The following is a 24253-nucleotide window of genomic DNA, read 5'->3' as shown; positions in this document are numbered from 1 at the left end:
ACCTTGTAGTTAGTATCTTAGATAAATCTTTAACTTCCTCTTGTTGGTCTAGAGTAGCCTAGAGCTGCATGACTGAAGCTTCCAACAGTACACACACACACACCTGTCCGTGACGAACTGACGCGCACACACACACACACACACACACAGCACGCATTATGGGTAGCATGATTCAGACGCCGGATCTGAGGGACACATCTGTGTGTTCATGAGTCCAAGGATTCGGTGGATACTAGGGATTCAGTGAGCGCCCTCTAGTGCAGGGACCAAAGGAAAATGCAGTCAGAATCCCTACTGACTCAAAAGACTTAAGAGACACGGATCTATTTAGTAAGTGATCTCTACATCCAACATCAACAAACCCTGTGACTACTTAAGCTAGGAAATGCCCCTCTGATAATTATTTCTAAAATATGGTTTGCAAGATTGTTAGATGTGTAACTTATGTAGAAAGAAGGCATTATGTAGTGCCTACTAAAATTAAACGTTTATGGTAACATGTCATAGCAGGCCCAGCCTAGAGTCTGTGTGCATGGAGTTTCCTTGTTCCACCCCTGGTTGGTGGATTGTGTCTGGGTACACTGGTTTCCTTCCACAGTCCAAAGACATGAAGATTAGAAGGTGTTCCCAAATTGCCCGTAGTGTGTGATGAGCGTGTGCATGTATGTGTGTGCCCTGCGATGGATTGGCACACCATCCAGGGTGTACCCCACCTATTGCTCTAAGTCTCCTGGGGTAGGCTCTAGGCCCCCTGTGACAATGTATACAGGATAAAGCGGTATGGACAATGAGAGAGTAAGTGAGTTATACCAAGTTAGTTAATCTACTAGCTTATAGTTATATTTAATATCCATGAATAAAATGGACATACTTCATTTGGTATGACTTTATTCTTCAGGAGAGATTCAGACAGATCCCAGTATCTTCTTAAAAGTCCCAATTCTTTAAACATATTGCAATTCCACTAGAATAAAAAAAATAAAGCCATAAATATTTATAATCAGTGCACCTTTAAAACTATTGGAACAGCTATTTCTATTAGTAAGTTTTTACTGTTTTTGTATTATTTTCTTCCTGAGATGAAACTGAAGCGAACAAAAATTAATTTGATTCATATACGTTCCAGCTTGACATTGTCTTATTACATCCTTAGGAATTTGTGTTTCTTAACAAGGCTTGCTGCACAGATTTAGGGCTCAAATGTGTAGCGGAATGTGACGAGATAAAACTGTATGCGCAAAACCTTTTTCTAAGATGGAAAATGTAACCAGCTTGAGAATATAAATTATGCTTTAGACAGCGCTATTCATAAAAACAAAAAGATACTATAAAACTATAAGAAAAGATGTCATAAGAAATACATAGGATTTATTTGATACCAAATTATAATCTTTGGTTTTTCACACTTTTTTCCTCATGATGTGGTGCACATCTTTCACTGTAGTGCTATTTTAACAACATTTTAACATATGTGTTGCATCATATGGTAACATCCAGCAATATACTTTGTACAAGCTACTTAAAGATCCAGGTGACCTGGCATACAGATTTTATTCATTCAGCTTTTTAGTGTCACGATCAAGAGAGGTAAAGAAAGGCTGGAGAGTTTATAAAACCAGGAAGGCATTGAAATTAACTCTAGAAGTCTAGAGGGAAGTAAAGTCCAGTGGTGCCAACGGCTCTCTCCAGTAAGAAAAGTGACTGAATTCTGGGTAATCGAAGGACGCATGCTGGCCTTTAGAGAGGAGAGGGAAGACATGTTCCACAAGCTCACTCAAGTGAGAATACCTAGGAGAAACCAAGTGTTCATGTTAAATAATAATAATAATGATAATAATAATAATTTATTCCTGGCACCAATTTAATTGTGCCTGCACGCATGTCTAACTTACGAAGACTTTTGCCCTTTGTTGTTCTCCTGTATCAGCTCCCCTTTGGGGTTTACAGTGAAGATGCGGGTGTCAGGTACGCCAACTTTCACATAAGCAAATGCATCCTAGATGCACAAATACAAATCTGTTACTTTTCCAGACAAATAAAACTAGTCATTACACTGTAATGGCTTAATTCCTACTGTTTCAATAAGGCTTACATTAGTCCTGTTGCCAAAGGCAGCGTAGAATGGTTGTCTGTGTGGATTGAAAAGCTCTCGAATGTCAGTCAGGCATGTGATTTTAAAGACCTCTGGCTTTTTTTCAATTACTTCCCTGTAAAAATATCAGTATAAAAATGAGTTCTAATCTATACCATTTGTGCACCAAACAAAAATAGAGCATTAAATATGTGGTGTTATACCTGTGTAAAGCTGAAAACAAGCTACTGGGAGCAAGTAGTACAGGTCCTTTAGGCAGTACAATGCCTTTATCATTGACCCATTGCAGGTAGCCCTTGGTGATGTCTGCCATGCCAATGGCCCGAGCTGAACAGTACAGGAACTTGTAGCCATTCCTAGAGAAAAGTACCTTGGTAATAATAGCACTGATAATACAGTAATATTTTGTACCAAAAACAAATAGACACATACTGGCTCCAAATGTCATCCATCACATTGGTGTTTTGTATTAGAAGAATGGCCTAAACAGAGCCCTGGCATTAACCCCACTGAACACCTTTGGGATGAACTGAAATGTAGACTGTGCACCAGACCTTCTCACCTGATATCAGTGCCTAATGCTCTTGTGGCGGAATGGGTAAAAACTTTCACACCTCTGTTCTAGTGGAGAGACTTCCCAGGAGAGTGGAGGCTGTTATTGGAGTAAAAAGGGGGCGAACTTTGGAACGTGATGCTCATATGGGTGTGATGGTCAGGAGTCCACATATATTTGGTTATATACAGTCAGGTCCATACATTTTTGAATGAAACATTTAAGATAAATTAAAAGTTAAGACTTTTTAGCTGCCAGTGGAACCTGGTCCACTGTTAATTGATGACGTAACTGATGATAAAGTAGCAGGATAAAGTCTGAAGTATATATGGCTATACTCTCTGCTCAGATTCATCTAAACACTGCAAAACTCATAGGACACCACTTCAGATGGATAATGACCCAAAACATACAGTGATGGCTACCAAAGGCAATGAAATGGCATATTATTTACTGGCCAGTTCAGTCACCTGCTTCTAACCCATTAGGGGAGTGAAGAAAGACTTAAACAAGCCATCTGCAGTAAAATCCTGCCAAAACTTCTTGAGTGAGGAAATTTAGAATTTGGTGAGTCCATGGGTCCTAGACTTCAGGCAGTAACTGACTGCAAATTATGTTCATCCAAGTATTATAGGCAACCCTTATGATTGTAATTATGTTAGTATGTTTCATTATTTATGAACCCCACCAAAATAGCGATATGTGTAAGAAAATGGCGGTACTGTAATTCCTGAATGGTTAATGGTTTTTTTTTTTTGGCAAACCTTATGAATTTAAGTGAATAGTATTGAGTGTTTCATTTTAAATTTAATATGGTGGTATACAAAGGCCAAATAAACTTATCTTTGTTCCTAAATTTATGACATGACTGCAGATTATCTCATACTCTATATAAAGGGCTGCACTGTTTATTTATTACTTGCAGGATGATTGAATTAATTTGTATGGCAATATAGTTTACATTGTTTTATATACAATTAAAACATATTAAAAATGGTAAAAAAAAAAAAAAGAGAATTAACCAGATTAAGTGCCTTGGGTCACCAGACCAGCTTCAGTGCTATCTATTTGAGATAGATTCTACAGGTCATTAAAAGTGTAGTAATGCGAGGTACACCATTTCTTAAAAATACAATCACTTTGTTGTACATTTTGATAAGACTGGCAGACTAAAATGTTGGAATAAAATCTCATCTGAGTGTTAAAGTGGTTTGGGATCTGGTGCCTGGATATGTATAACATGTGATTTACATAATATCAATCTTCATCAAACAACTTGGTGAACACTGATCCATGTTTAAAAAAAGGTGCTATAACATATTAAACATTTGAGATAAGTGTGTATGCTGAGAGACTTTTCTCCTCAACCCAGTCGCAAAGCGTGATGAGTTACAACATCCTTACCGGTCATCTAAATCAATCCATCCATTTTTCACAGACCTCTTTTATAAACAAGGCATTAGCACAGAGAATTTTCATGTACAAAATGTTTCATTTTGTTCCCCCTCACATTATTCTGTGTGTGAAAATGTCTAAGCAGGTTCTGAAATACTCAAACCATCCCCTCTGGCACCAATATTCATCTTACAATCAAAGTGACATTGATTAAATGATGTTCTTCACCTGAAGCTGCATATTTTTATGCATTAGACTGTTGCCATATGATGGACTGATTAAATTACGGCATAAATACATGAGGGTGCAAGGTTATAGATGCTCCTAATAAACTGGTTGGAAAATGTGTGTGCACATGTTTTAACTTACTGGCCATGTTTTAATTTTTCATCATTAACTATAATTGCATGTAGTTTATGGTAATCTATGGTGCCTGTATATGGTTATGTAGTGTAAGCAGAGCTCTCATTCACTACAGTAGCAGACTATAGAACAGCGGGTCAGTGTGTGTCTCTTACTGGTGTATTTTATGGTAAAGCTTGGCGATCCCTTGGTGTGTCCAGTCTTTGCCCAGCTGTGGCAGAATGTGACCTAGTGCATCTGACCTGGCAAGAACACAGATTAAATAGAATTACCCCAAAACATACAAGCATCCTACATGTCATCCACCTTTATATAAAACACGTATACTCACTTGGTGATGGTTCCATCAATATCTGAGATTATAACTTTATCATCCCAGTTCCACAGATAGATGGCAGCTTCACAACGGCAGGTTCCCTGGTATTGAGTGGTCACACTGAACACAATTTGATTAGGTCCCTCTCTCAAATTGAGACGCTCCTACACACACACACACACACACACACACACACACACACTATAATATCACAGAGTTGTAACATACAGTATAGTTTATAATTTTTAAAGCCACTGTGGTTTAAAAAAAACAACAGGTGAATATGTAATACAATAATGAATAAACAGTGTTTGTAGAGTAAAGGAGTTACTTACTATCTGTTCAGAGGTAAGGCGGAGGGATTTGCGGTATATCTGACTCAAGCACTGTGCAGTATTCGTGGCCTCTGTTAAACTTTCCTTCCTGTTAGGGTCAATAGCATCTTCATCACTGGACAACTGACCAGAGTGATTCCTGCACAAACCAGGATAAAGATGATATGACGACCAGAATGAGTGATATTAACTGGATAATAAAACTGGCCAGATTTCACACCTCAAAATCACAGTGATAAAGTGCAGAACATGTTCTATATGAAAAACATCAAACATAATGCAGGTGGCTGCAAATGTCTTTCTAAACAACCAATTCTTTTTCTCAGACGGCAATTTCATTGTCAAGGTTAAAAACTTGTTGTTTCTTAATTATTTGATAAAAATGTTGCCTTTTTTTCACACCTGCACAGTACTGTGCAAAATTCTAGAGCCACCACTCATTTCTTTATATTTTGCTAGGCAAATGAGACAATTGGGACAGTCCAACATGTGTGAACATACATGGAAATACAGTATGCTGTAGAACACAAGGTGTTTGCATAATTCTAATAAGCTTTAAAGTCAAAATTTGGTATGAGACTGTTATTCTTGCAGAGTACTGTATATTGCAAACACATTCTTACTTTATTGGGGGAGGTATAGGAAGAGATGATGATGATGATGCCTCAAGTTGACTTTCTTCGGAGTCAGGCTTTAAATTTGGCTAAAAAAAGAATAAAAACAGCTGTGCATAGACAGAGGATAGACAAATACTCTCTGTTCCTCAAATTTGACCCTCTGTATTACTGATATAATAATAATAATAATTATTATATGGCAGAAGAAGAGATGTACACTATAAAACCAAAAGTTTGTTACCATCTGACCATCAGACCCACAAGTGATCTTTCTTAAGTAGATTTCAACTGCACACTCATAAGTGTGTAGTAAAAAATGTACAGCGCCATCTGTTGAATTTTGAGATGAACTAATGCATTTTCCATGATTTTTAATGATATTTTCCATACAAATTTCGAATTAGCATTTTTTCCTCTTCCCGTGGGATGACTGTTATGAAACAAAGCCTATATGTTACCTTAAGGTCGGGCAAATACACCTAAGAAAACCCCAATAAAATTGGTTTATTGAGGTTTCCTTGATGCCCGCACAAACAGAACAAAAATGTGTATTCTATTACTCATCTTATAATCCCCCAAATTTTTTCACAAATCTTCAAATGTACAGACATGCCAACTTTACCGTTTTATTATATGTATAGATCTCTTTGTATGCTGTAGCATTATAATTTCCTGAACGATGAAACCAAGGTATAAACCTGTCTGAGCATGTGCACAAAGCAAGGTCCATGAACTGTGGTGGACCTGAAGCATATTCCAGAGAAGGAACACACACACTAGATAGCGGGGCAGCCCTTTGCACACTCTAGGGGCAATTTAAAATCGCTAATCAATCTATCAATATGCTTTTAAGAGGAAACCTAAGAACCCAATGAAAACACTCAGGAACAAGGGAGAATAGGAGAATATACAAAACTTCACACAGACAGTAACCAATATCCATCCCACCAATTAAAATTCTAATTAAAGTACAAACTATACCTGATTGTTTTCCATGTTTTTCCTTCTCCAGGAAAACCACCAACGACCAGACTTCTTAGGCATCTTATCTTTGACCAGCTGGTCGACTGTACCCTACATAAAGAGAAAAGGTCAAATATATACCTAATCTAAATTCTGATCTAGAAGCAGGACCTCATGAACAAATGCTCCTATTACTAGTGTAATGTGACGCACATAAACTATATATAATGGGCTTTGTACCTTTGGCAAATTCTTTTGAAAAGCTTGCATTGACAGGATCATCGGTGCAGCAGCTGCCCAGTTGTAATAACTAAAAAGAGATTACCAGATATGGATTAACACATGACTGAAAAAAAACAGTACAGTGCAAAAATCTTTAGACACCCCTCACTACTGCATATTACATTTAATCATATGTTTTAACTGCAGCAGGCTGCCATGTACCTAAAGATATAATTAAATATATATTTTTGGTAACAATCTCCGCAGCAACCTCATTTCCTCTCGTCTGTTCCCAAAACTCAGAATGCAGCATCATTAAAATACTAATCATCAGCCTGATCATCTGTCATCATCTGCACCTGTTTCACACTGGTTAATGCCTTAAGTTATATGGCTTTTTATTCTTGAATGGTTTATAGGTTACTGTGTTGCTTAACAAACTAAACATTCATTTGAAACTGGTAAATTGTAAGAAAAATATAAAAAATGAGGGGTGGTTCAAGGCTTTTGCACACTACAGCCTTGGCCAAAAGTTTTGAGAAGTTACTATGGTATACTAAAGAATAATTACAAGCATTTAACCAGTGTCAAAGGATTTTGTTGACAATTACATTAAGTTTATGCAAAGAGACAATATTTCCAATGTTGACCCTTTTTTTTCCCAAAAACCTCTGCAATTTGCCCTGGCATGCTGTCAATCAACTTCTTGGCCACATTCTGATTGATGGTAGCCATTCTTGCATAATCAATGTTTGGAGTCAGAATTTGGGGAGGGTTTTTTTGTCCACCTACCTCTTGAGGATTGACCAAATGTTCTAAATATGATTAAGGTCTGGGGAGTTTCCTTGCCATGGCCCCAAAATTCCTTAGTCAACTAAGAGTAAGTAAGCTCACTCCCTTGGCTGAAAAGCAAGCCCACACAAAAATGGTCTCAGAATGCTTTACTGTTCTCATGACACAGGACTGATGGTAGCGCTTACCCTCATACATTTCAATAATGGCAGCAAAGAAGCCACTTCTCTTCAGGAACAAATACAACAACAGACTGATATCCTGCAAAAGCTACAGGGATTGCACTGCTGAGGACAGGGGTAAAGTAATTTTCTTATTGTTTGGGGCATTCAGAAAAAAGCTTGCAGAAGAAGAAAAGATGAGTGCTACAATTAGTATTTTGACCTTTTGCTAAACTTCATGTAATTGTCAATAAAAGCCTTTGTCACTTATGAAATGCTTGGAATTATACTTAACATGACTATACTGTATATCCTTGAATATATTCATTATGCTTAAATGTAGGAGATTAATAAATAAAGAAAACACTGCTCTAGTGGACTTTGGGAATTTTTCACTATCACTATTTATCTCACTAACTTGGAGTTGATGCAGATGACGAGGTTTGGATCATCAATCATTCCAGGGTTGTTAACAAAATCCTGATATGTGACAATGTGCTCCTCGAACTTTTCTGCAAGACAGAAAACCACAATGAAACCAAAAATAGACATGTACACCGCACATGCCAGGCCTAATGTCCGCTGCTCACTGCATTCTCACTGCAGGCACTACCAGCTACATAAGAAGCTTGCCTTTCTACAATGATGTTCATATGTCAATCTTACATTAACACATTAACATCAATTATCAAATATATACCAGTAAACTGGTGACAGAATTATGGGCACCCAAAGCTCACCCATGCCCACAGACCAAATGTACCAAAGTTATGGCTGATTAGTGTATATATTGGTTTCATATCTGTCACCAAGCTACATTATGGGTGATTAAACAAACTACAGCAATGCTATTTTAATATTTTAATGCAGTTCAGCTGCTATTCGTTCCCCAATAATTTGGTAAATCTTCTTTCCCTTTACAATTACACAAAATCAAAGAACTGTGATATCGCTAGACCTAGCTCATCAAGTGCAAAATATCAGATTTATAATTTGTAGTCAGGCTCCTGCGTTCACTCTTTCTCTACCTTTCTTGATCTGTGTGGAGTATCCCTCAATCCCACAGAGGGACATGGTAACATCCAGTGTGTCAGTGGTGGAGTCTGATAGATACTCAGTCCCACTGTCCACATTGGCATTGCTTAGAGATGGAGGAGTCTGATGTCCTGACTGTGGGGACTGTATCGGTGGGGCTGAACCAAACTCAGCATCACCCTGAGCCAGAGATTCACCTTCGCTGGATAGTGAGAAAAAAAAACAGACAATAAGAACCAAAGGTATATGATACCTACATACAATAATAAAATTTGTAAGCATATGGACTATTTGTATATTAGCACACTAAAATTTAGACTTCAGACAGTCAGTGCTAATGAAGATTTTTAATCCTTATGTCTGTATTTATAAAAGTTTGTTTCCAATATTTATTAGCTCTCAAAATGTGTGTGTGTGTGTGTGTGTGTGTGTGTGTGTGTGTGTGTGTGTGTGTGTGTGTGTGTGTGTGTGTGTGTGTGAAAATCGCTGTACTTGCTCTGCTCGCATCTTGGGTGTTTTGAACTCAGAGTGGAAGCGTACAAAGGCCAAATGCCAAAATCTTTGTTCAAAATGTATCGACCTGACTGTATTAAGTCTTTACACAGTCATGCTGAACAAACTTTTTAAAATACTTCATAAGTATTGTGTGTAGCCTGTTTGCCACAAGCATCACAGTGTCCCCTGCTAACTTAGGACACTGAGTGTAAAGGCTTAGGCCACGGCCATCTTGATGATACATGAGAGAATTAAGAGTCTCACCTTTTGGGAAAATATTGTGCAACCACATCAGGGTCGAGCCTGGACAGATCATCTAGATAGATATCTGATGGCCCCAAATGCTGACTGCGCTTGCCTGCACATCGAGAAATGTGGACAACTCAGCATAACATGAATGTAAACTATAAAGCTTAATCAGGATGTGTTAAAAGCCTACCCTTTTTCTTTTCCTGGGATTCTGCTGTTTTAGATGAAGGCTGCTCCTCTAACTGTGTAACAGATTCCACATGTTCCGTCAACCCTACACTTTTCGTTTCCTGATTGGTCTGCTGGGCCATTGTGGGCCGTTCCTCCTCTGCAAATCCTTCAGTCAGTGCTTCAATACCACTGTCTCTCTCCACCAAGGCTACATTTTCAGCTGTTGTAAAATGAGCTGTCTCAGTAAAAGCACAGATTTTCTTGACAGAGGTAGCTAACAATTCCGACTGAGCCATGCTACCTGAGTCAGCTCTACAAGATATGCTAACAGTGTTTGCACGGAATTCAGAGCACACTAAGATGTCAGTCTTTACACTAGTGTCAATATCTCCGACTACCCCGTCAGCATTAGTAGATTTGGTGGTGTTCTCTGTGTTATCGAGATTTGCAGTTCTAGGATCACGATCTGTAGTACCTGTGTTAGCCATAAAATAATTCATGCCGCTACGAGCCTCCAGTTCTGAAGTGTTCTGTTGCTCAGAGCGCTTATCAGGCTCCATGTGGGACAGTGCGAATGGGGAACCCAGATATGTGGGAGAGGAAGCCTCTGTGTCTGGGGTAGAGTGGGAAACTTTATTGAGATTATCAGGGAAACATAATTGTTTATCAAGACTGCAAGGTTCTGGTCTCAGTACAGTTACAGTGGTCATGGGGTCAGAAAGCTCCATGTTGAACGAGGCCTGCCTCTGGATGGTGCGGAAGTGGGAGCGCTCAGAGGGTGTAACGAGAGAGGAAGGAGTGGAGAGCCGCTCTGTGCTCCCTCGCTCTGATGGACACACCTGCAGGCATAACACAGGACATCAGATACGGCCTGATTTACTGAGAGTGTAAAAGCAATAATGGAAATTTTGCAGGAGCAGAGTGGAGCACCTTAGGAAATCCACCCCAGTTCCATTGCATCTGAGGCCCGGTTGTTTCCTGAGGCTTCACAAACAGTTCGGAGTCGCTCTTAGGAGATGAGGGACGACTATAGAAAAGGCTGCAAAAGGAGAGTGTAAAACTCACTGATGTAGAAATGAAAGCAGTATTACTTATTACTTCTGTATTTATTTAAGTTCTGGTTTCACCTACTATGTGTACATAGACCCGCACAGTCAAACAAGAAGTAATAAACAATCTGTAAAATACTCTCCCTTAAATTACATAATGCAAGGAGAACAAATAAGGTTGAAGAATGGAATATATAAATATTATAAAATAAAGACTATGTGTATGTTTAGATTTTTTTTATTTTAGTGTGAGCTATTATGCATGTTATTACCTCTCATTAGGTGAGCACTCTCCTTCAGAAAAAGGATGCAAGTCTCTGGAATGACTTCCAAGCACATCTTCACCCGGTTCCTCAGAAAGAGAGTAATACACAGACTTACTGCAAAAACACACATAGAAAAGGGTAAACTCAACAACTGATTCATTTAGGCCTTATACAAACCTGAAATAAAAAAAAAGCAAAAATAATTATTAAAATTATACACACACATTCAGTTCATGTTCACTCATTTGATGGGTTAAGCAGAATTTCCCAGAGTGCTGATAATTCGTCTAACCACACCGACATCATGGGCAGATATTAAAAAACAATACTTATAAATATAACGTTTCGAAACCTCATTGAATGAAAATGAAAATGAAGAAGTGATGCAAATTTCACCAGAAACACTTTCAATGGGAAGTTACAAATCAACATCAGCGAAGTGTCGATTGTGAGCAATTTCAGATGGGTCAGGGGTAGCTCAGTGGTTAAGGCATTGGGACTAGTGATCAGGAGGTCCCAGGTTTAAACCCCAGCATCACGAGTTGTCCTCGAGCCAGGCCCTTAACCCTTAACTACTCAGATGTATAATGAGATAAAAAATATAAGTTGTTCTGAATAAGAGCGTCTGCCAAATACTGTAAATGTAAGTATGTCCATTCAGCAATGTACAGATACATTCTCAGCGATTTCTCAAAATGGAACAGCTGTATGGGCGCTGATTCAAATATCCAGCCAAACATGCCATGGCAGCATTATGTATAAAATCATGCAGATACAGGTCAAGAGTTTAAGTTAATTTTCACATTATACATCGGAATGGGCGAATGTGATCGCTGTGACTTTTGCCATAGGATTTGTCTTGCTAAAGAGACAGTTTAGAGGAGAATGGCCAGACTGGTTTTAGCTACCAGAAAGGCTCAAATAACGACGCTGTACAACTGTGGTAAGCAGAAAAACATCCAGACCAAATATTTCTTTTTCCCAATCTTCAACTGTCCGATTCAACGAGTCCCTACTATAGCCTCAGATTTCTGGTTCTTGTCTGATAGGAGTTTTGCCCTTCCACCTTAAGGTGAGAAGGGTTGTTCATTCTGAGATGCTTTTCTGCTCAGCGTGGTTATAAAGAGTGGCTATTTGAGTCACTGCTATCCTCTGACCCCCTTCGACAACAAGGCATTTCCATACTGCTGAGATCACATTGTCCCCACTCATTAGTTTTTTTGACTGTGCAACAATAAATTGAGCTCTTGGCCAGAATCTGCACTGTGGTGCTGCGTAATGAATGTTTAGAGTCTAATGTTGTTCCTATCAATCTGTCCATTCTATGTACATTAATCAAAACTTTTTATAGCATCGCACTAGCTGAATAAAATCTCTAACCTTGCCATTATCACGGTCTCCTCTTTTAGGATGTCCTGTTCTCGGGTCTCCCTCTCCTCCTCTGAGGAGCTGACATCCTCATGGACGTGTGCATCAGAGCGGGAACGTTTCTTGCGCCGTTTTTTCCGGCGGTTAGATGAAGACGAGGTGGTGCTGGAAGGAGACTCGGTCACCTCTAAAATCTCTGGGACTTCCATGGGTATAGGGGAGGTGCAAAGGTGAGCTGGGACTTCTGCCTGAGAGAAAAAACAATATATTCAATATTAATTACACTCACTTACTCACTCATCTTCTATACTGCTTTATCCTGTATTCAGGGTCACGGGGACCTGGAGGCTTAGGGCATAAGGCAGGGTACACCCTGGACAGGGTGCCAATCCATCGCAGGGCACACACACATACACACACTCACACATTCATTCACACACTCACAATGCCAATTAGCCTAACCTACATGTCTTTGGACTGTGGGAAGAAACCGGAGTACCCAGAGGAAACCCACAAAGCACGGGAAGAACATACAAACGGGAATTGAACCCAGACCCTGGAGGTGCAAGGTGACAGTGCTAACCACTACACCACCAAGCCGCCCTATAGTAATTACAATTTGCAGTAAATTTATACTATTCTACACAGAATGTTCATCAGACTTTTGTAACTCCATGCTGTAGGATCACTGACACTTTCTTAATACCTCCAAGCTTTCATTTTCTTCCACAAAGAATGCCTCTCCGTTATCTCCAAGTTTCATGTGCAAGTCAACTGGCTCACCATTGATCTCAATATCCACCTGAAAAAAAACAAACAAAAAAAAACATATGGATCAGATAAATAAAAAATAATATACACAACATCAAAATCTTCCAGCATGTTGTTTGAGCAGAACATACACCATTAGGTAGCTTTTCTTTAGCATTACATAGACAGCTTGTATATTTTTGGTAAAGGTACACTGTAAATGTTAGATTACAGAGAAAGTATTTTTCATATTTCTTAACAACATGATGTAGAATATTTGACGTCTTTGTGTTATTTAAAAAATGTTTTATTCAGGCTTGACTCTGTTTATCTGGAATCCATGGGGCAACAGCAGACCACATGCTTTAAGTCATACAATTGCATTATTTATGAGGAAATTAGATGTATTAAACTCCAACTTGAGTTGTGGTTTTAAAGTTTATGGAATGGTTAACATGTTCAAATATTTGTTACACATGAGAATGATGTACTGAATCATCAGGTTTATACTCCAACATTTTATATATATTTATCAATATTATTGATATTATTTCTAGGATTTACAAAGGAAAACAAAAACAAAAACAACTCATTTTAACATAGCGAAATCTGTCTTTTAACACTTTCATGGAACACTCCTAGAAATATTATCATTATCAATATAAAGTAAAATAATAATGTACAACTATTTCAGATTCATTTATCATCCTACACCACCTCACATTTTCACTATCTCCTTTGTCCCTCACCACTTTCTCCTTGGAGCGAAGAACTCCCAGCTTTCCAAAGCGCACATGAAAAGGTGAGCAGAGGAGACTGCCGTCTGGCTGACGCACGACGATGACGTCGATCCCACCGGTGAGCGTAGCAGGGTTCAGTCCTCGATAAAGCTCCTTTACAGTAACAAAGACCGTCTCTGCCAAATGTCCAACGTAATTCATGGTCTGGGACTGAGATAGGGAGACAGATTGATTACATGATCTAACAGGGATGACTTAAATCTAGCTAGCACACACCTCCAGAAGGAAAAAAAATTCACTAGAAAAATTATGCTTTGTCTGCTGTATCAATTTCCAAACTACCGGAGATGCTTAAGAAGCATAACGTGGAGCTTGATAGTAACCTTTGGCTTCAGAGTCAATGACTAATCAACTGAGGGACTATCACATTCCAAAAACAGTTCAAAGTCTCTTCTTGTTCAACGTAGTACATCGTGATAATCTTCTAGGATAGAACCCAAGCATAACTTTTATACTGATAAAATTAATAAACAGCAACTTATTTAAAATTTTTAAGGACAAGAACTCATTAATATGTGGCGTTGGCAGTGTTCCACAAAGTGTCTAGAAGAAAGATGAGTAATTATCTGGACACATGTGACTTACACAATTTTTTTTTAATTGTCATAAGTCTAGTAATGGACGACTATTTTCACAAGGGGCATTCAAGTCAAACCAGGACTTTTGATTGTGCTGAATAACAGAACATGGTTATTGGAGTAAAAAAGTGTTTCACAGTTATGACTATCCGAGCGTTTCACTTGTGCTTGAACATTATTAGGTAGAACGTTTTCTCAGTATGCTAGAGTCATGATCAGACTACCTGCTTTATGTCTAAAACACTGGCCTCCCAGGAACGCCTTCAATTCCCCCAAACATGTGGAAATAGCTTGGATGCACAGAGGATGTGGCAATAACTCTCAACGGTGTTCCTGTAATGTGAGTGGTGTTTGTAAATGGTTGTGTGTTCAATTATCACAGACATATGCGTCTCTTCTGTAAGTTAGTGACAACTTATCCGATTATTTTCAATGATCAGTCATTCCACTTTGCTGAATGTTCACAGGAACGACTGAAGTGGGCTCCAAGCCACCTTGACAAGGATTGCATTGTCAGGCATGGACATCCGGTCTTCCTTAAACCATTTGCACTATTTAAATATTTTAAAGTGGCTAAAAGTCTCACCACCGTACTGTGCTTGAAATCTTAATGTGTTAATCTTGTCAATTTATCTTAAATGTCAATCAGGTTTACGCTTACAATTACAAACCCTGGTTTGGCTTAAATGCCCCTTGCATTTCCATTATTTGATAAAGTAAGTCCTCGAGCAAGGCTGCGAGGCAAAAAGTATCAGTGTTAACTTAAACAGGCTTTTATAAACAAAATTAGTTTACAGAAATGACAAATTATTGCTCAGTCTGTCACTCACTGCTGATTTATCCTGGTCAGGGACCATCCCAGTATCAGTGGAATTTTGGCAAGAATATACTGGGACGAGAGTCCATCACAGGTCACTTCCCACACGTGTATACACATTGATTTTTCATGTTTTTTACTCCTATGTTTTGTAACAGTGGGACAAACCCAGATAAACACCAAGACACAAGGGTACATGCAAAACTCTCCACAAATAGAAATCTTTTTTTTCCCCCCAATTTCTTCCTAACTTAGTCGTATCTAATTCCTCCCTATCACTAGGGCGATTAATGAGGAAGCATTGAGTACCCCTCATCCTCTCCCCCTGAGAGAGCTCGGCCAATCAGCTCTTTCTAGGCCTCCGGCTGCGAGAGGTTATAGAATTACCCGGGGAATCAAGCTTACGATCTCCAGATGATAGGGCGAGCACTCTATCACTGCGCCACTCGGAGACCCACAAATAGAAATCTTGTTTTTGTTTTGTGTTCCAATAAGAGGTACAACTTTAATAGCAAACCTTAACAGGACGAATGGCTCTTAGGTAAACTCACGTGTCAGCTCTGAGAAAAATCACGCATAAAGTCACGCGTAATTAAACTAATTTGAATAAACTACAAAACTGTTCAAATAATTTGACTAAAGTCAATTCTAATCCCTGTTCCAGTTTAGCCAAATAAGGTAATCATACTTTGGTAATCGTACATTCTATATCACAATTACTGACATAGAATTATTTATTCTATGCCACACATTAGTCACAATACCAAAAAAATGAAGACTGTGTTACTGCTTAGCCAACATTTTAGATTTTAGGATTTTTAACATGATCTCTTACCCATAGTGAGGGTAGGAGATGTTCCTTTCCTACAACATCTGATACCCTCCACACCACAGGTGCCATCCAGGAACTAATATTTCCTTCATCCCCAAATCTAGGCCAAATCCTGATCTACAGATAACCACTTCAATTCTCTATCTCTTGCTCTCTCTGAATACAGAGTGTGTAGCTGTTTTATAAAGAGGTGGTGTAAATACAGGCTCTCGTTCTCTCAGCTCTCCTCTCGATCTGTGCCTTATTGTAAGAGGCCCAATGGTACGTCAATATGTGGAACTGACAGAATGGTGATAGTGCTGATAATGGCAACATGAGAGAGACCCAGTGCATTCAGGCCCTATTATTCACTCTATATACACACACACACTCAAACGCACGTGCACACACACAAACACAACACTCTCACACACTGTTTTTCAGTCAGGTTACTGTCTCCCTCATAGACATAGGGAACATGCATGCAACTGCTTGTGCACACTGTCCCAGTTTACAATCACAGATGTCTACAGGAATGCGCGCACACACACACACACACACACACAGCATCTGTCATTTAGGTCACAACAGTTTGTGACAGACTCAGCCATTCTTTTTACCCGACCCAGAGTGTCTTCACAAGCAGGGTGAGGCCTGATTTCACAAGCGCACGTGTATAATAGAGAACTAACAAAAAACACGCTGCCAAATAAAGATAAAGGTTTCACACAGATATGAGCAACCCAAGGCTGCATGACCGCGATAACAATTATTATTGCTCCGAATTTGAAATCATTTCTATTCATTGGCAATATTCAGCCCATAATGTTTTAAATGAAGCAACAGCTGCTTGTTTGACTCTCTGACAGTGTACACCAAGAGTGTCCAAACTTTTCAAAGAAAAAAAAAGGGCCAGATTAGTCCTCATTAAAAAAACCTGGGATTCGATACATGCATATATAAAATGCATGGTTATATACATTTGTTTGTGTGTGTGCTTTGTACATACTTGCATTCTCCCATTAGTAGCCTATTACCCATTTTATAAACCCAAAATATGTATTATGTATTTATATTCATGGTGGCATGGGGGTGTTTGATGGATTTCCTCTGGTTACTCTGGTTTCTTTACACAGTCCGAAGACATGCAGATTACACCAAAGGTTAAATAAGGGGTTAAATAGAGAGTTGCAGATACGTCTACTTGTAAAAAGCAAACAGTAATCGATGGATCCATGAAGAGTCATTGACACCAACAGGAATTTCGCCCACGGTTAACAAATGAATAATTGACAGATTGGAATACAGCATAAACTGTTCCTATTAAAGGAGAGGGTGATTGCCACAAGTCAGTTAACATGTTCCCATGGGCAACATCAGGCCCTGAGCCAGATCTCTGAACAACCCTGACATACACTAAAAGCCTGCATTCGGTAAAATATTTTAAGTTGTAGGATTACAATAAGGCTGCCCCTTTAGCCAGAACAAATGGGCCTATAGTCTTATAAAAATAAATATAAACACAAATACACTCAGGTCCATAAGTACTGGGATAAGCAGCACACTTTTGTGCCCATGCACACCACCAGTGGCTTTTAAGTTTAACAATCAAGATGTTATTGATGCCTAGAATTTTTAGCTTATATTCAAGAAGTGTCCAAAGATAATAAGAGTTTAGGAATTACAACCATTTATTTACATCACCACTTCATTGGCAAAAAAAGGAGTTGCACAAACTAACCAAAATGCCAGGCAATCATTAACTGCAAAGAATTCTACAACCCATGCGCGTCACCAAATGCTGAGTTTCCTCCCTTAAGATGCTTTGCTAGGCCATTACTGCAGCTGCCTTCCGTTGTTTCCTATTTGTGGATCTTTCTGCCTTCAGTTTTGTCTACAGTAAATGAAAAGCAGGCTCAAGTCAGTTGAGGTCAGAGGACTGACTCAGCCCTTTAAGAGCATTTACTTCATTCACTTTAAGATGCTCTTGAGTCACTTTTACTGGGCCATTATCCATCTGTAGTGTGAAATGCTCTACCAGCATTTGACTGGACGTGAGCATAAAGTATAGCTCTGTACACTACAGAATTCATCCTGCTACTTTTATCAGCATTCACATTCTCAGTAAATAACATTAGCCCAGTTCCACTTACTGTACAGCAGACATGTATGCTCATGCCTTTACAGTGCTTCCATGACAGATGATGTGGCAGGTTTTGGAACATGAGCCTTTCCTTTCCTTCTACATTTTCCTTAGCTCCAGTCATTCTGGTACAAACCTGGTTTCATCCATCCAAAGAATCCTGTTCCCCAGAAATTAGCAGCCTTTTTTGATCTGGCCGTCCTGTACTTGAGTGGTTTTAGTGGTTAGCTTCTTGTAAAGCCTCCGTATTTACATTCATCAATGTGTCTTTTGATAGTAGACATTAAACTGTGAGACTTCTACCTCCATCAGAGTGTTCTTGACTTTGTTCATTTTTTTAAGTGGAAAGATTGGAAACGTAGTCACTACACTAAAACTCGCGGTGAATCGCGATGATCCGTACTTACGGCCGCCAAAGCCGCAAAACCGCACAGATTCTGCATAGGTGAGATGGAGATATAAGCTTGCCTTATTTTTAGGAAAATAAACTTGATCTGGTCAATCCTAAAATACCTTAAAGGCACATCTTTGGACTGTATACTGAAAGGTTTCATGAACAGCTACCAGGTGCAAACTCAACAGTTAAAGTCAACTTAAATTACAACAACAATTTATCTCCTTAATTTTGTCATGAAATAACAAGAATACAGGTCACAACTGGCCATCAAGCTGCTGAACAACTCATTATTTTAGAAAATCTAAGTATGTACAATCTGAGGAATTTTGTTTAAAAAAAAGCTGTTCCTTCCCATTCAGTTAATGAAATATTTTTTGTTAAACCTCAAAAGGCTGACCTTTAATCACATATTAATCTCTTTATTTCAAATACACTGTGGTGTTGTACAGAAGCAAAACATAAAAACTGTCACTTTCCAATCATTTATGGGCCTACGTGTATATATCACACTTTAACTACATATATAGTAATATTACTTTATATATATTAAACAAGTTTTGGTGTTGTGTATGCTTTTGTGCTTGTACTACTTATTAAATAGAACCCAATCAACTATAGAAACGGCCACAGCACAGCTGAACATTTTTAATGTGATTGGTCAGGATGTGTGCATTAACTACTTTTGTATAAAAACATGGCTCAGACACTGGTTTACCTAATAAAAAAAAACAATAGAGTTTTTTTGTTGTTTCTGTAGCTCACACACAGGAACTGGTTTGCCAAAATACTTTAAATAATCTAGCCCTAATATTAAATGAATTTAATAAAATGTTATTTAAGCAAAAATAAAACATGTTATTGTTGACTTGGTGACGAATTTGCTTATGGGATATTTATTTATAATTTATGTAAGTCTTGAATGTAATGACCTGTAACACTCATCGTGCTTTAAAAGGTTTCCCTGCCTCCTGTCACATTTTTCTTTTTTCATTTCTGTTAAAAATAAAAAGCTGCTCACTGTAAAATTTAAATATTTTATAAAGCGCAGGGAAGAGAGAGAGAGAGAGACAGACAGACTTGAGGGGACTATTTATCTCAGCTTTATCATAAGTGAGAACAGGCACTAACTTGTCGTAAACATTTCAAAGCAACAATCATCTTTTAAAATGTGTGACATGTTTAATAACAAATTAAACATGGTAATCACTGGAAAATTGTTGTGAGGTAAAATGAATATAACACTCCCTACCATGCTGTTATATAAAAGTAATCCACTTTGGCATAGTAACGCATTACATCATCCTATTATTGTTTATTTTGACACAACAACATGCCACAAAGTAGGTTGGTCCTCCAGGGATTATTTAACCTGAACCGGAGGTGGAGGGTAAACAAATTTACTTTGTTACTATATTTCATGTACTACATCCTACAGCAATTATCTGTATTTTTTACTTCACTACATTTCTGCATGGCATTGTATTACATAACTTTAGTGGTGTGTGGCATCTGAAGTGGGAATGTCGCACACATGCTGTTACTTGTACTTGCCTGATTTGCCTAAATGCTTAACAACATAACAGGTGTTTGAAATTAGAAGCAGCTGAGCTGGTTGCAGACAGAGACGAAAACAGCACATTCACAGTTAGGGGGGAAAACCCACATATAAAGCAAGGAAAGGGGAAGAAAAAGAAAGAGAGAGACTTACTATGAATTAAAGGGTACACTGATATAGTACATGCTCAGTACTTACTTTACTTAAGTAAATATGAGGGTGAGTACTTTTGTTTCTTTGACTCAAATACACATGTAAATAGACTTTATTCACCTTCTATACTGCCTATATCCTATACAGGGCTATAAGAAGCCTGGAGAATATCCCAGGAGACTTAAGGCACGAGAATCCTGGAGATTTGATAACAGGGCACACATGCCTGCACCACGACGGGCAATTTTGGAATGCCAATTAAACCTAATCTGCATGTTTTTGGACTGTAGGAGGAAACCCTACATATTTATACATCTGGACCATTGCACAAGTCACTTTAATAAGTCACTTTTCATGCATATTTTCACAACCATTGTCACTTTAAATTTTTATATATATACTTTTTTTCTTCTATATTTCTATATTTTGTGATATTTTTATTATGCCCTTATTTGTACAGTTTATTTTACTAGTTAAATTCATTTTTTTTTAGTATTTCTTTTTATTCATATTTATTCCTTACATATAAGCATTTCACTGCATATCGTACTGTGTATGACTGTGCACGTGACAAATAAAATTTGAATTTGAACCCACCCAGCACAGGGAGAACAAGCAAACTCCAGACCCGAGGCGGAAATCTAACCCCCGACCCTGGAGGTGCGACGCTGCAGTGTTAACCACTACACCACGGTGCGACCTGACTTTTACTGAAGTCTCACTACTTTAACTCAAGTACAGGATTTATGTATCTTGCACACCACCCCATCACAACTGCTCAGACCATTATGTGTGTTACTCCTGGCATAGCTAAACTTTAAATTTGTAAAATGCTTGTATGTGTGATAAATATTTGCATTTTAATAAACATAGAGTTTTTAATTAAAATGTGGTTGTTGGTCTTTCCTCTGCTCCCGGCAAGGGGTCGCCACAGCGGACCATCCAGTCCACACATACAAGGTTTTACGTCGGATGCCCTTCCTGACACAACCCTACCATTTTATCTGGGCTTGGGACCGGCACCTCATCCAGTGGCTGGGGTGCGGGCATTGGGTGGGAACTGAACCCGGAACCTTGGCCTTTTCTCATGGGAGACAAAACACTTACCACTGAGCCACTTAAAATATACATGTATTACAAATGTGTTTATTATTGTTATATGATTATTATTATCTAATGTTATAAAAGCATACATTGTTATTTATGGTATATTTTATGCATATATAACTTACTGGGTTTTAAGAAACATAAACAGTACAGTGGTCAGAGATCTCTGTGATATGTTGTTTGCTCCCGTTAAGGAGTTCTCTTCGACGCTGACCAACTTGGCAACTAGGATTTACGCAGGATGCCCACCCATTTTATCTTGGGACCGGAACTGCAGTTAGTGGCTGGGGTTTGGGTATTGGGTGGGAACTGTTGCTACAAAGTTGAAAGCAAAGCATTGTCCAATATATCAGCATTGGTATGCTGAAACATTAAGATTGCCCTTCATTGGGGATAAGGGGACTGACTGAAACACCTGATTTCAATCATTAACAGGTTTGGCCCAATACTTTCGTCCATATAGTGTATAATGCTTAGAAATACAAATTTTTTAGGACTTTGTAGGTGGGTTAAGTCCTAATGGATCATAGAGTTATACAAAATATACAAAATTTCAATGCTTTGCTACTATTTAACGATAAAACATCCCAAACTGTAACAAGTTCAACTCACAATTACTCAAGTATTGCCACAGTTCTGCTAAGAACCTCTACATTCCTGCTACAAACAACATGTGGCAACATAGTGCAATTCCCAGCCAGTGCTTCACTAGCTAGCTACTCCATGTGGCTATAATTTAAACTGACATGTAGTGCGCTGGGCAAGAGGTTAAAACACTTTATTTCCCCTAAACAGAACAAAAAAAATCAAGAGGATGAAATGATTTTAAGGGTCATCCCCAGATTTGGGTATTGGGTGGGAACTGAACTAAACCTGGGATTTCCGCATGGCAGGCGAGAGACCTAAATCAGTCATCAATCTCTCGCTCTCTCTCTCTCTGTGATTATGTCAAGATGTGGGGAATTTTTTTTTAATGCAAGACAGTCAAATTACTGTGATATAAAAAATTATAATAATAATTAAGATGTGCTGTTAGTAAAAAATAAAAATCAACCTCAAACTGGGAACAGATCACACCACCCTGTCACTGATGACACAACAGCCTGCCCTGAAGTAAGAGACTTTTCTCTCGTTTTATATAAACCTTTGCTTGTTGACACGTCATCAGACGTTACCTGGACCTCGTCCTGCTTTAACAGATGATCAGTCTGAACACTTCAGACGAGGCAGATGTCGACCCGCTGCGTGTGAAGGCTGACTCACAGCTCTGTCTCTCCCACACCTCACACTGGGGTCTACTGGGTTTGTTCTAGAGAAGGCGTGGACCAGATCACTAAGGAATCAGTTAAACACCCGAGAAAATGCACTTCCACAACCTACAATACAACAACGTCATTCATTAGACCTTGGAAACTGATAATACGGTTAGAGGTTACAAACTGGATGAACTGAGTAACGTTAAGTTAACTTAGCTTATCGCGGTGCTGTTTGGACATCATGACATCCCCAAATAAACCATCATCATCATCATAATAACGTCTGTAACACTAAAACTAGCGCTTTTTCCTATTATAACTCATAAGTAACATGCAATAATAAATACAAGCCGAATCATTAACGCTTTTGTTACTATTTCCGGATGTTTAAAAGTCTACTTTTTGCTCTTACCTTTCGAGGAGTGACGCTAAGCAGAAACCTTCCTATCAAACTTCCGGACGCTGAAGTATATTCAAGACAGTGACTCGGCGAACACGTCAATCACACATTCAGCCAATTGGAGGCCGCATTTCATCAAGGCCCGCCCTCCCTTGCCGTCTATTGTTTTCATTGCAAATACGTTCAGTTCTGTGATTGACCACTAGAGGGCGCGCAGAGACAGCCAAGTGCAGACTGTGTGTATACCATTTACCCAGCCTTATTTACACGTTTGTTTGTTTGGTTTTTTTACAAGTTTTACAGCCTGGCTAGGACTGTGGGTTCATTATTAAATACATATTTCATTTTTATTTTATCGTTATTTCTCTTATGTGAATTCTGTTCACTATATATTTCTTTTTTCACAGAGCAGAGATTCTGTGTCTCTGACAGAATATAGAGTCAGCAGTAATGGGGCTTTCCCACATGTCCAAAATAGGTTTTAACCCTTAAATCTTAAGATCATTAGAGATCACTATATGGAAAAAAAATATTTGGCCAAATCGTCAATGACATTGGATCCGAATATATATACTTCCATATGGAGTTGGTCCCCTATTTACAGCTATAAGAGCTTCCACTGTTCACAAGATTTTGGAGTGTTTCTGTAAGAATTCCTGCCCATTCACTCTGAAGAGCATTTATGAGGTCAGGCACTAATGTTGGGCAAGAAGGCCTGGCTCGCAATCTTTGTTCCAGTTCATCCCAAAGGTACTCATTAGGGTTGAGGTCAGGGCTCTGTGTGGTCCAGTCAAGTTCTTTCAAACTGAACTCATCAAACCATCTGTTTATAGTCCTTGCTTTGTGCACTGGGCACAGTCATGTTGGAATAGGAAAGGGCCTTCCCCAAACTGTTGCTACAAAGTTGAAAGCAAAGCATTGTCCAATATATCAGCATTGGTATGCTGAAGCATTCAGATTGCCCTTCATTGGGGATAAGGGGACTGACTGAAACACCTGATTTCAATCATTAACAGGTTTAGCCCAATACTTTTGTCCATATAG

The 24253-nt window shown here is 38.7% G+C and overlaps 1 protein-coding gene across 4 annotated transcripts; it reads right to left on the bottom strand.

Annotated features, from left to right (window-relative positions):
• Positions 1-1348: 1348 nt before the first annotated feature.
• On the bottom strand, positions 1349-23270 carry zgc:123305. 4 transcript variants are annotated; one of them, XM_053498362.1, is made up of 21 exons: positions 23222-23270; positions 22729-22929; positions 13942-14142; positions 13149-13244; positions 12455-12690; positions 11081-11188; positions 10690-10798; positions 9779-10598; positions 9604-9697; positions 8838-9046; positions 8228-8321; positions 6875-6944; positions 6653-6745; positions 5678-5757; positions 5055-5193; positions 4735-4883; positions 4559-4645; positions 2296-2448; positions 2093-2207; positions 1893-1996; positions 1349-1788 (listed from the first exon to the last, which is right to left on the bottom strand). In XM_053498362.1, exons 3-21 carry the CDS (start codon positions 14131-14133, stop codon positions 1647-1649), a joined length of 3090 nt encoding a protein of 1029 aa, XP_053354337.1. In that variant the 5' UTR covers positions 14134-14142; positions 22729-22929; positions 23222-23270; the 3' UTR covers positions 1349-1646. The 4 variants fall into 4 exon arrangements, with proteins under 4 accessions (XP_053354337.1, XP_053354338.1, XP_053354340.1 ...); XM_053498363.1 differs by having other exon boundaries at positions 22729-22862; positions 23222-23262; XM_053498365.1 differs by lacking the exon at positions 22729-22929 and having other exon boundaries at positions 23222-23250.
• Between the last annotated feature and the right edge of the window lie 983 nt (positions 23271-24253).

This window comes from Clarias gariepinus, chromosome 6, assembly GCF_024256425.1.
Source record: "Clarias gariepinus isolate MV-2021 ecotype Netherlands chromosome 6, CGAR_prim_01v2, whole genome shotgun sequence".
In the NCBI taxonomy this organism is placed as follows: Eukaryota; Metazoa; Chordata; class Actinopteri; order Siluriformes; family Clariidae; genus Clarias; species Clarias gariepinus.
This window is presented reverse-complemented; position numbering and strand designations above follow the sequence as displayed.